Source organism: Saccopteryx bilineata, chromosome 9 (assembly GCF_036850765.1).
Source record: "Saccopteryx bilineata isolate mSacBil1 chromosome 9, mSacBil1_pri_phased_curated, whole genome shotgun sequence".
Lineage (NCBI taxonomy): Eukaryota > Metazoa > Chordata > Mammalia > Chiroptera > Emballonuridae > Saccopteryx > Saccopteryx bilineata.
Genome location: NC_089498.1, coordinates 2,219,992 through 2,232,809, shown reverse-complemented (window position 1 = coordinate 2,232,809; position 12,818 = coordinate 2,219,992). Strand labels below are relative to the sequence as shown.

Below are 12,818 nucleotides of genomic sequence, written 5' to 3'. Positions count from 1 at the left end.
GGGAATGAGAAGCAGATGTCACCTCTCATATGTGTCCAGACAGGGGATCGAACCCAATGTCTACACACCAGGCCGACCCTCTATCCCCTGAGCCAGCCAGCCAGACCCTGAAAGAATCTTTAGAACCTGCATTACCTGACTGTTTAGTCAGGGGCCCTGATCTCTCTTTCCTGAGATTGTCAAAGAAAAAAATGACAACAGTCTACACAACAATAACCGTCCGGTGTGAATGAATCACTATGACAGCGATACTGTTTGTCCGATCGGCAGAAAGATCATTTAATTTCTGTTGTTCCACAAAAATTCATTTCTGAATTTATCCATGCCCTGACTGAGAGAGATTGAAAGTCGCTATATTAAGGAAGATACAAGCTGTGTGGGGCACCCCAGCTCCCGGGCACCTCCTGTGTGACCCCGGCCCCGAGGGGCTAGTCATACTTCACTCTGGCCTCGAGCTCCGTGGTGAAGTAGTTCTCCAGCATCTCCACCAGCGCCTCATACAAGCTGTTATCCTTATTGACCTTTGTGGTCAGCTGATTGGCGTCCATGGTCTCCAGTCCCTCGATGATGGTGCGGACTTTGTTGAAGAGTTTCCATTTCTCAGGAAAGGGCAAGTCGTTTAGGATCACAGCAATGGGCTGAAATCGCCCCATCATAACAAAGGCCCCTAGGAGCCCCCTGACGGCGCCCCCTAGAAGACAAGGAAGGTTCCATGAGTCGGGCCCTGTTCACAAATGAGGGACTTGGGAGATCACAGGGGAGCTCGTCCCCGTCATGACGAGGGGGCACATTCACCAGCACTCACGGCGGGCGCGGCTCTGCCAGGCGGCTCCGAGGGCAGAAGGCAGAGAGGCCTCCCTCCGTGGGGCTCAGGTAGGGGACACCCCAGCATGTCCTTCCCCGAGCCCCACTTTCTCGGATGCAGCCAGAATCATGTCCCGCCTCGGAGCTGTGCTAACGGAGATGCTCTTCACGGGCTGGGATTTCCGTGTTTCCCATAAAAACCTCTCTCCTGAGAAAGGAGACCGCTGAGAAGTGAGCCCCATTCCAAGAACCATCACCGGGGTGAGACCCTGTTCTCCAACCCCTTTACTCAGCTATTAAAATACGTCCACCCAGAGTGGTATGAGTATGACTAATAAATTAATATATTTAGCCTGACCAGGCGGTGGCGCAGTGGATAGAGCTTCGGACTGGGATGTGGAGGACCCAGGTCCGAGACCCCAAGGTCGCCAGCTTGAGTGTGGGCTCATCTGGTTTGAGCAAAAAGCTCACAAGCTTGAACCCAAGGTCGCTGGCTCGAGCAAGGGACTACTCGGTCTGCTGAAGGCCCACTGTCAAGGCACATATGAGAAAACAATCAATGAACAATTAAGGTGTTGCAACGCGCAACGAAAAGCTAATGATTGATGCTTCTCATCTCTCCATTCCCGTCTGTCTGTGCCTATCCATCTTTCTGACTCTCTCTGTCTCTGTAAAAAAAAAAAAAAAATTAATATATTTAACTATTTCTCCCCCTGTCACCCCAGAGGGCATAAACATGATTTCAACCACACATTTGTTATCAAACTGAAGGCACTGTTTGGGACGGGAGGACCTTGGGTCACTGGAAAGTCCCATCTAACCCGGTCAGGCTCAGGTGTGTGGCTGGAATTCACTTAGAAATGGGGTCTCAAACTCAAGTGCCTTTGGGAGACGGGCAGGTGACTGGAAGTGGTGACAGGGGCCTGTGGTGACCTGGAGAGCGGTGTCCTGTCGAAAGGGCAGTGGCTACTCTGTGCCAACCAACTGCTGACCAGATCTGTGTCCTGGAAAGCCTGCTAATGTTACAAAGCCAGATATTTATAAGCTGCCATAGGATGGATGTAGGGAATCTCACTGAAAGAGCAGGGCAGAGAAAAGGTCACGGTAACTTTCTGAGGAGAACCCTGGCAAACATGACCTCAACCACATGATCGAGGTGAACCTCTCCAGGGAGGTCCTGTGGATGTCACCTCTCCCTGAAACGGTGCGATGGGCAGCGTGCTCCACCTCTACGGTGCTCCCTCGAAGGTCCGTAGCCCGGTCTCCTCATGGGAAAGACATCAGGCCAACCCGACGGCTACTCCTCAAAACCGTGAATGCTGAGAAACCATCACAGAACCGGGCACTAGGGGGCAAGGTCATGAGCTGCCCTGTGGCACCTTGAGCTGGACCGTGGGACATAAAGGGATCAGTGACGCAAGCTGGTAGGACCCAAATCCTAAAGTCTGGAGAACAGTGAACAGTCAGGTGACAGCGCTGGTTTTGTAGTTTTGACAAATGTACCTGGTAACTGAGGACATTGGCGTCAGGGGGACTGAAACGGGGGAATCTGGGAACTCTGTCCACTGTCTTTACAACTGACCCTGTATATTCACACTGACCGGCCGCGGACCTGCACAGCTCCTAATAACAGTGCGGAATTAAGGAAACACACTTATAAAAAAACGATGGGACTGGGAGGACTCTCAAAATGTCGATGGCAGCATCACAGCTAATACGGAGATGGAGGAGGGAGAACTTAGCCTTTTGCTAACCCTCGAATCTACAAAGGCTTTCTGCCATTTATGGTCCACAACACTGACCAGAAATAGATGTTTATCTAAATGAGAGCATCCAGACCAGAAAACACCCAGGTGCAGGCTGGACGTCGCCGATGGGTCTAAACACTGCACGTCCTCGGGGAATCTGGTGACGTCCCCGTCCCGGGGGGAGAGGCCAGCCTCACGTCCTGAAGCCCGGACACTGTGCCTGGACAGGCTCTCCTCTTCCAGGAAGGAAAGGAGCATTCCGGGGAGGAAAACCAGGAATTCACAAGTCTCGCTGAACTTTTCCCCGCCACCCTGGCGAAACGCTGACAGCCCACTGGACTGTCACTCACTGCTCTCAGCCTTCGTGAGGACGTGAGGACTGGGTCTAGAACTGCTCGTAATGCACTCACTGTCCAGGAATATCAACCAGTTTATTAGTGTCTCTCCAAAGAAGAAGAAATTCCTTTGTTTTCTGGGTCAAATGATGCTTCTGTCCAGGACGAGGGCAGCAGGGAGCCAATGCTCAGTTCTCCTGCGGACCTCGTGTCTCCACCAGCTTTTACTCGTCTATTAAGTGTATGTCCCCCACATGTGGATCTGCGTAGCAGACAGGAACTGGCCAGACAGCATGTGCCCCTAGTGGGTGTCCCTCCTGCAGTGACGGGTAATGACGACGGGGCACAGGGACTATCCAGGGGACACCCAGGGGTCCTCAGACTCCAGGATACATCCCTGGGGCCGGATGTTCTCTAGGTCCACATGACACAAAGGCCATTTCAAGAGAGCCATAGCCTAATCAGTGGTGGCACAGTGCACAGAGCAGGGACCTGGGATGCCGAGGTCCCTGTTTGAAAGCCTGAGGTCACCGGCTTAAGTGCAGGCTCACCAACTTGAGCACAGGGCAGCAGCTTGAGTGTGGGATTATCGACAAGACCCCATGGTCACTGGCTTGAGCAAGGGGTCTCTGGCTCGGCTAGAACTCCCCAGTTAAGGCACAAATGAGAAGCAATCAATGAACAACTTAGGTGCTACAACTACAGGTTGAAGCTTCTCACGTCTCTCCCCTCCTGTCTCTCAATCTCTCTTGAAAACAACACAAAACAGAACAATTAATAACGCCCTGCACTTCACAGACACAGACCCAGCGGCTTGTGTTGTCAGCAGGACACGTTCTGTGCACAGAGATCATTTCACAGAAGCAACCTCAGCTGACAAGTCCTCACGCGGGACACAGACGTCCATGAGGTCTCCGTGGACTGGAGGCTTCTGTCCCACCCCCCACGAGGCCGGCTGCCCCTGCGAGGCATTAGCACTCACCAACGACGGGGAAGCCGACCACTAAACAGAGGCTGAGAGTAGAGACAGCGACCGCGGTGCCACGCTTGAATCGCTTGAGGGCTGCCTTCATTTTCTTCTTCACCGAAATGTCACACAGCAGCCGAATGACATTGTCTACATCGACACACTCCTTCTCAGGCTCCTCTGTGGACATCTCAGCAGAGTTCCCAGAAATCCTTTCAGAGGGAGACTTTCAGGAGTGTTAGTGTATTTACACCCCAGGGTTACTCTTCCTAGTGCTGTGAGGACGGTCCTCATTTTTTGGGGAGAGGACCAGAGCGTGGCTGTGTGCATGACAGACAGCACCGGTCCATATGACAAGTTCTCTGTCATCGAGAAAGCCTGGCTGTGGCCTGTGGTCGGCAAACGGAGTGAGCAGAGTGGAGAAGGGGTCGTTGTTGCCCTCTGAGGAACTTCTCATCTGTGAGAGACTGAGAGTGACCGAGCTCCCCACGGGGGACACAAAGCCCGGGAGAGTGCCAAGGCCCCAGCCCCGTGTCCTCAGGGCGTGTGGGCTCAGGATAAGCCACAGGGGGAACATAGGACTCTGCCACTCCGATAGGCTCACTCCACCTTGGCTGCCCTGTGACCCAGAGCAGACTGTCAGATTCCCCCCCCCTGTGAGGTGGACTAACCTCCTACAGGTGGGTCCCCGGGTGAGGGGTGACACAGGTGCGTGGGGAGTGGGGGCCCTGGGGACGCAGCCCCAACGGTCCAGAGCCACATCCGACTACTAATCCACAGCACTGGCTCCACAGTCCCTGCTGGGAAGGAACCCACTGGGTCTCATGGGACGGATGGGGCCCTGAGACAACACAGCAGAGACTTTAGGAAATCAGGATTCCAGGGATCTACGTCCCTGTGGATGGGCTGCCGGAGGGGGAGTGGGCCTTTGGAACAAGGATGTTAGAACAGCCATCTGGGTCAGGAGGCCCTTTGACAGGCTGGTTGCAGGAAGTGGCAGGAGAGGTCAGGGCAGGACAGGGCTGGCTGTGACCCAATTGTGGGGGATGGAGCTCCCCACCCTGCAGGACAGGAAAGTGAAACCAAAACTAAGCTCCCTGTTTCAGCTGGAGCCCAGCCTGGGCTCTTCCCCTTTGAACCCCCCCCCATTCAAGACCAACCCCCCACCCAGTCCCTAAGGAGACCAAGGAGGAAGATGGGGGTGGATACACTGTTGCTCAATGTGTTTTGTTTAGAGGAGGGTTTTTGAACTAAGGAAAATCCAGAGGGGTCTGTAATATACAATTATCCTCCGGACCTGGGAGATAACTGAGTTCTCAGAACAGATCTGTGGATGCCACATCCCGACATCAGGTTTCAGAGCTTCCTGCTGTCCCGGGAGAGCCGAGAGGGTCCCGTGCTCCGTGCCTGCACCTCCCCTCTTTCCCCCGACATTCCTGAGATCAATGATGTCCCCCAGGGCACAGGGGATACTCTCGGTCTTGTTAACACAGCCAGCATGTGGGGACACTCTGCTTTCACAGCAAGGCCCAAGGGGTCTCGACCTCACTTGCACAGCAGGACCCTGTCAGGACCCAGGACGCTGGGTCTATCACTCTGTCTACTACTCTGGCCTCCAGTCCAGAAATTGCAAACAAGCTTCCCCCAGATGTGTCCGCTTGCCAGATGGGGTTTGAGAGGCAGAGGAGGGACCAGCCCTGCAGGGCTGCCCGGGGGATTGGAGGAGAACTCATGCATGCCTGTCCCCAGCTGCGACTGTCCCCACTCTGACTCACAGGTAGCCCTGGATCTCCCAAACGCCCCCTGACATCCACGCCCCTCTGCTCACCTGTGTTGAGCACAGGCAGACAGACCACATGCCCTCCTCTTGTTTGGAAGAGAGACTTCTTCACTCTCCCAGAGTCAAAAATGTCCACACACAAATGTTGCAATAATAAAATCGTGTTATTACAGCGAAGGGACAGCACCTGGAAGGAGCCCCTCAGAATGGGGGAAGGAGAGTGAAACTGATTTACTCTGTGAGGCTAAGGGAACCCGACGAGTGGCAACCTTGAGTCCCAAAGAACTGTCTGCCAAGGTGACCAGGAAGCAGATCATATGACAGCCAGACTGAAGCCTACAGGACTGACACTTTAAAACTCTGTTTGGAGTCAGTACCTCTCTGTCCTGTTATCGGCACCAACAGGCTCGCCTCCCTTCTGCGGATGGAGTTCCCTGCCCCTTCCCACGACTGCCCTGCCCCTTCCCACGACTGCCCTGCCGTTCTCTCTGACGGGACCCTGGTTGGACCTCTGCCTGAAACAGCTCTTCTTATTCATCTCAAATAAATGCATGTTGCCTCTCGCTTTGAAAGGCCTTTTATTTCTGTTGACAGGTGCTGGTTGTTATAAATCAGAAAATTTCACATGTACCTAGGATTCCATCTCTCTTGAAAGGTCAGAAGAGCCAGCCGCCCTGGGCCCACCCTCGTCGGCAACTGAGCCCGGGCTCCCTGCGGCTGCCTGCTGTGCCTCAGGCCCTGGCCGGTGCTCCTTACCTCCTTCCTACCTGGCAGGTCACTTTGTATCTCTCAGTGTAAATTTTTTAAAGACTAAAGAGCTACCAGACAGAAACAAAACTAATCTCCCCTCCTAAGTCCCTAACAGCCCTTGCTGATCATCTCCAAACCAGCCCCCAGAGCCTCCGCACAGGGAAGGCAGGTGCGCTGGGCCCACAGGTGCCCCGATGGGACGCCCCCTGCGTATATAACACCGGCCTCATACGCGGGCTCCCAGGTTACAGCGGAAGGACGTTCATGCATCCAGGGTACAGCGATGGGACACACACAGCCTCACGGAGTGACTAAGGAGGTGACACACAGGGACACGGGTTACTGTGGGAAGGGACACAGGAACACCCAGGTGACTTCAGGAGGTTTTACACTCGCACACACATGCACACCTGCACACGCACCAGGGTTATTGGGGGAAGTGAGACGCACATGTTTGTTATGAAGGGGGTCACAGACTCACTCACCCAGGCTGCTGCCAGGCCACTCCCGGTCAGCGTTTAGATCTGGGTGCAGGGCTTAGGGTCAGGTGCCTGGGTCTCAATCCCACTCTTGCTCCACTCACTCCACACTACGGGATGGAACTACCTATACTGGTGCCGGTCGGGTTCTGCTAGCCCTGAACTCAGGCGCACCCACCCAGCCCCGCCCAGCACTGAACTTCACCCAATGGAGTTAGGCCCTTGCGCAGACCACGCCCTCCCCACTTGCTGGGTGAGGCACCAGTACTGTCCTGATCCTGGTCACCAGGAAGCCGGGCTACACTGTAGCACTGAGATCACTGGCCATGAGCCTCGCAGGAGGACCCCAGGCAGGGTAGTTCCCATGTGGCCTGGCCCAGCGCCCCAGGGCGTGTGGCAGAGTCTAGTCTGTGTGGCCACAACACCACCCTTCTCTCCACTCCACACGAGTCCCCGTCTCTCTTTGGCTCCGTGGACCCTCGAGCCTCGGGACCCTCTCCCACCCCACTGCACACGAGAGAGCACACAGCCTGGGCAGTACCGGGGCTGCGTTGGGGTTGGTGATTGTGCCTGCCAGAGTGCAATAGCAGCTGTCCCCCAGCAGACAGCCGGGGGCCTCTGGGCCTGAGGGCTGGGGGAAGGCCAAGTGCAGGCTCTACTCCCAGGGTTCTCCCAGGGTTCCAGGACAAAGCTGATGTGGGGGAGCCTGGAGGATGCAAAGGGCCAGAGGAGGTGGGGTAACAGGACCCCCACAGATACCAACATATCTGAAGTATACATTGCTTATGATGCTAAATGTCGTGCAAGGGCTGTGTGAATAGCTGTTACATTGTATTGTTTAAGGAACTACATGGGGGAAAATGCCTGGAGCTGTTCACTTTAGAGCCAGCTCAGTACATGTCAGCAACAACGTGACATTTTTAAAAGAACGTTTGTATCTTGTTAAATTTGCAGACCCTGCACAGAAGGGGTGTGTCCTGCACTTTAGGGGGGGCCTGCCTTTTCTGAGTCTTTCCTCTGCATGGCTGCTGGTCCCTGTCTGTGTTCACATCTGTGCGGACACACTGGCCCTTCCCCTGGTGGGACAGGTGCTGTGGTGCCAGCACAGGGACAATCTGATCTGTGCAGCCGTGCAGCCAGGAGCACCAGTGCGCTGAGAGCTCCTCACACAGACACACACCTGCCTAACACCGATTGTCCAGGAATGTGTCCCCATCACCAGGTGACACGTACTTTGTATATAGATCTAGTTTCTAATACTATATTGAGATATATACGATTGACACACTAAAGCTTTACCTATTTAATGAATGCAACTGGAGTAATCTGAGGACAAGTTTAAACCTGTGAAATCACGACCACCATCCAGACCGTAAATACCTGTGTCACCTCTGAGGTTTTCTTCTGCCCCTTATTGTAGCATCGAGTGGGTGCGTGTGTGTTAAGGACCCGGAATGGAAGGCCTGTGTCCTTGGTGGACTTAGCACACAGCTCAGGAGTGTCAGCAGGATGCTGATAGACCTCTAGGGTTTCTGTATCTTACAGAACTGAGACTTTGTGTCTTTGTCATCATTTGTCACTTCTGTTTCTCTATGCTTCTTCCCCTTGTGAGATGACCTAAAGCCTTTTCCAGGATTTCCTTGGCCCCAGTGAGATAACCTTATCTGTTCCTGACTAAGTCTTTGTGCTTGAATTTGGGTGACTGTCAGGAGTACAGGCTAAGCAGGTTAAGAATAGTAACCCACCTGCCTGGGTGCCCCTGGCTTGGGTCTGGGAGAGGTTCTGTTTCTCTGCAGGCAGTATCCCCTGGTGGCTGCTCAGATGACGGTCAGCTCACTCCTTCCCGGGGACAGAAGGTGGGCACCAGGAGGACTGGAAGATGCAGGAGGGAAAGAAGTTCAAGGTCAGGACTGGTGGAGAAGGTTAGCTGTAAGAAGTCACACAAACCTTCCACCCGTCAGGTCTGACGTCATGGAACTCACACACCAAGCCCATCCGTGTGACAGCTGGACCTCCCGCACAGGGTCCCGGAATGGGGTGCACTGCAGGGTCCCGGCACACAGCCAGCTCGCAGAGTGCTACAGACGTAAGGTCCAGCTGGGTGACCCGGGAAGGACTCTGGGTTTCCCAGTGCTCGGTTTCCTCATTTGGAAAATGACAATTACTGTCCTGGGTGTCATACAGTACGAGTCCCAAGATGATGGAAGGTGGTAATATGTGGGAATGTAAATTATTCTTGTTTATCGTAAGGTGTGATAGTAAACAGTGTCTGTAAGTCCCCAATGCAGGACTCATGTGCCCGGAGGGTCAGGAAGTCCCACCCCATCCGGCCTTCCTCAGTGATTTCCAGACGTGATCCAACGCAGCGGGGACGTCTCTACAGGACGCGCACCTCCGTTTAAGGCAGGGACTTTCCACTCGTGTGCTGTGCCAGACGGTTGTGACATACAAATCTTTAAAACATGCACTACCTGGCCTTGGCTGGTTTGCTCAGTGGTAGAGCATCGGCCTGGTATGCAGAGGTCCTGGGTTCAATTCCCGGCGAGGGCACATAGGAGAAGCGCCCATTTGCTTCTCCACACCCCCCACCCCCCGCCTCCTTCCTCTCTGTCTCTCTCTTCCCCTCTCGCAGCCAAGGCTCCATCGGAGCAAAGATGGCCCGGGCGCTGGGGATGGCTCCTTGGCCTCTGCCCCAGGCGCTAGAGTGGCTCTGGTCGTGGCAGAGCGACGCCCCGGAGGGGCAGAGCATCGCCCCTGGTGGGCGTGCTGGGTGGATCCCGGTCGGGCGCATGCAGGAGTCTGTCTGACTGTCTCTCCCCGTTTCCGGCTTCAGAAAAAATACAAAATAAATAAATAAATAAATAAAAAATAAAAAATAAACATGCACTACCTGACTATTCAGTTGATGGCACTGACCTCTTTTCCATTACATTATCAAATAAAAGAAATGACAACAGCCAACACAATAACCATCTGGTATCAATGGATCAAAATGACACGGATATTTTCAGATCAGCAGAAAATGTCATTTATTTTACGGTGTGTGACAAAGTTATAGGAGTTAGTTTGGTTGTGACCTGAGTGAGAAAGGTAGGAAATTACTAAGTGAAGGTAACACACAGCAGTGTGGGCACCCCAGCTCCCGGTCAACTCCTGCTGGACCGCTGCCCCGAGGGACGAGTGCGACACTCCACTCTGGCGTTGCGCTCCTCGGAGAAGTATCTCTTCAGCATCTGCACCAGCTTCTCATACAGGTCCTCTCTGCCCCTGACCAGCTTCCTCAGCTGATAGGCGTCCATGCCCTCCAGGTCCTTGATGATGGCGTGGACTTTGTTGAACAGGTTTTGCTGCTGGACATCCGGCAGTGCTTTTAGGAGCTGAGCGACGGGCTTGAAATGCCGCTGCAACTCATAATTCCATAGAGCCCCCCCGGTGAGGAACCCTAGAAGACAAGGAAGGTTCTATGAGTCGGACCCTGTCCACAAATGAGGGGCTTGGGAGCTCACGGAGAGCTCGTCCCCGTCATGACTGACGAGGGGGCACATTCACCAGCGCTCAAGGCGGGCACGGCTCTGCCAGGCGGCTCCGAGGGCAGAGGTGGGAGAGGCCTCCCTCCGTGGGGTCAGGTAGGAGACACCCCAGCATGTCCTTCCCCGAGCCCCACTTTCTCGGATGCAGCCAGAATCATGTCCCGCCTCGGAGCTGTGCTAACGGAGATGCTCTTCACGGGCTGGAGATTTCCATGTTTCCCATAAAAATCTCTCTCCTGAGAAAGGAGACCGCTGAGAAGCGAGCCCCATTCCAAGACCTATCGCTGGGGTGAGGCCCTGTTCTCCAACCCCTTTTACTCAGCTATTAAATACATCCCCCAAGTGGATTCCGGCACGGCTACATGACAAATTTAGGCAGCAGCCCTCTGAGAGCATCTCAGAGCAGAGCTGGGGACAGAGTCTGTCAGTGAGGAGGGAGGCATGGCCCTGTGTCCTCCCTCACCTGCCACTTCCTGATGGTTGAGTCAGGACTCACTAAGTCAGAGTTTGAAAAGGAAAATGTAGAGATGGACGGTCTGAGGCCACCCACACACTGATTACTCTCCCCAGGGTGGGCTCAGCCTATGAAGTATCTTTGGGTCTCAATCCTGCAGCCAGAGGACAGAGCCGAGCAGAGGCCTGGCCCGTGAGCTGAGAGGCAGGAGGCGTCCAGGGCAGACAGTGGTCACCTCTCCAGCCTCCGGAAGGGAATTCCCCCCGACTGAGCTCTGGGAGACCCCTGCATCCAGCACAGGCTGCCGGGCACCCAGGAGGCTGGCGGTAAATCTCTGCAGAGCCCATGGGCCAGGCCACGCCTTCAGCAGGTGTCCCTGAGTTGCAGGGTCCATAGCGGTCACCTTGAGAGAGGCCTTACCAAGCCCCTCACCATGTCAGGCCTGGACCCACCAGAGCCCACACTGCAGTCACAGCCCCTGGTTCCAGCCGCAGGCCGTGCTTGTGGCTACCTGCTCCCAGTCCAGAAGATGAAGCCCGCCCGACCTCCAAGGGACCATGGGAAAACCCACCCTACTTCCTTCTTTGCCAGAAAGTGTCCCCATGTGATGATGATGCAGCTGGTAAAACAAGGGGCAGGTGACAGTGTAGGAGGCAGTTTTCTGCTCCTCCTGCATGGACTGTTGGACTTGGGAACGAGGACACTCTCTCTGAACAGTGGATGGGAACTGGCCAGACAGCATGTGCCCCTAGTGGGTGTCCCTCGTGCAGTGACCTGTAATGACGACAGGGCACAGGGACTATCCAAGGGACACCCAGGGGTCCTCGGACTCCAGGACACATCTCTGTAGCCGGGCTGAAGGCCCTCATGACACAGACGCCCTTTCAGAGCGGCCAGCACTTTGGAGACACAGACCCAGCGGCTCGTGTTGTCAGCGGGACACGTTCTGTGCACAGAGGTCATTTCACAGAAGCAACCTCTACCTCCAAGTCCTCACGCGGGATGCAGACGTCTGCGAGGTCTCTGTGGACGTGTGGCTTCTCTCCCACCCCCACGAGGCACTGACACTCACCACCAAACACTGCAATCGGGTTACCGATCAAAGCACCAATCAAGACTGGAATTGCGCCGGCCCCAAGGGCGCGTATGTATTCCTTGAACGCTGCCTTCATCTCCGTCTCTCCCGCAATGTCACACAGCAGGTTTATCACGTCCTCCACACTGACGCACTTCTTACTGTGGCGCTGGGTGGTGGACTCCTTGGCAGGCTTCATAACGGACATCTTGGTGACGTTTCAGAAATCCTTTCAGAGGGAATGTTTCAAGAGCATTAGAGTATTTCCACCCAAATATTCCACCCAATACACTTCCTAGTGTTTTGAGAATGGCCCTCATTATCATGTAAAACACTGGAGATGTGGAGTGTGCATGATAGACAGCACCCAGCCACGTGACAGGTGCTCTGTCCCCAATCCTCTCTAAACCAGCCCCCAGAGCCTCTCACAGGAAGGCAGGTGCGCTGGGTCCACAGGTGCCCCGATGGGACACTCCCTGCGTATATAACACCTGCCTCACTCGCGGGCTCCCAGGTTACAGCGGAAGGACACTCATGCATCCGGGTACAACGGTGGGACACACACAGCCTCACCGGGATGACTAAAGAGGGGACACACAGGGACCCAGGTTACTGTGGGAAGGGACACAGGAACACCCAGGTGACTGCAGGAGGTCATACACTCGCACACACATACACACCTGCACACGCACCAGGGTTAATGGGGGAAGTGAGACGCACATGTTCGTTATGAAGGGAGGTCACAAACTCACTCACCCAGCTGCTGCCAGGCCACTCCCTGGCCAGCGTCCAGGTCTGGGTGCAGGGCTCAGGGTCAGGTGCCTGGGTCTCAATCCCACTCTTGCTCCACTCACTCCACACTACGGGATGGAACTACCTGTACTGGTGCCAGTCGG

General features: G+C 54.8%; 2 protein-coding genes across 2 annotated transcripts; both read right to left on the bottom strand.

Moving 5' to 3' along the window:
- Nucleotides 1-428: 428 nt before the first annotated feature.
- LOC136313232 (protein C19orf12 homolog) lies at nt 429-4,044 on the bottom strand. The gene is made up of 2 exons (XM_066243402.1): nt 3,870-4,044; nt 429-691 (listed from the first exon to the last, which is right to left on the bottom strand). Exons 1-2 carry the CDS (start codon nt 4,042-4,044, stop codon nt 429-431), a joined length of 438 nt encoding a protein of 145 aa, XP_066099499.1.
- A 5,831-nt stretch (nt 4,045-9,875) lies between these two features.
- On the bottom strand, nt 9,876-12,121 carry LOC136313231 (protein C19orf12 homolog). The gene is made up of 2 exons (XM_066243401.1): nt 11,920-12,121; nt 9,876-10,305 (listed from the first exon to the last, which is right to left on the bottom strand). The coding sequence occupies exons 1-2, from the start codon at nt 12,119-12,121 to the stop codon at nt 10,010-10,012; spliced, it is 498 nt and encodes a 165-aa protein (XP_066099498.1). The 3' UTR covers nt 9,876-10,009.
- Between the last annotated feature and the right edge of the window lie 697 nt (nt 12,122-12,818).

Excerpts from the sequence above, each read along its gene's own strand:
- LOC136313231 (XM_066243401.1), bottom strand. The coding sequence starts at position 12,121 with ATGAAGCCTGCCAAGGAGTCCACCACCCAGCGCCACAGTAAGAAGTGC. Across the intron at positions 10,306-11,919 it reads CCCGATTGCAGTGTTTGGTG|GGTTCCTCACCGGGGGGGCT; the intron begins GTGAGTGTCAGT and ends CTTGTCTTCTAG.
- LOC136313232 (XM_066243402.1), bottom strand. The coding sequence starts at position 4,044 with ATGTCCACAGAGGAGCCTGAGAAGGAGTGTGTCGATGTAGACAATGTC. Across the intron at positions 692-3,869 it reads GGTCGGCTTCCCCGTCGTTG|GGGGCGCCGTCAGGGGGCTC; the intron begins GTGAGTGCTAAT and ends CTTGTCTTCTAG.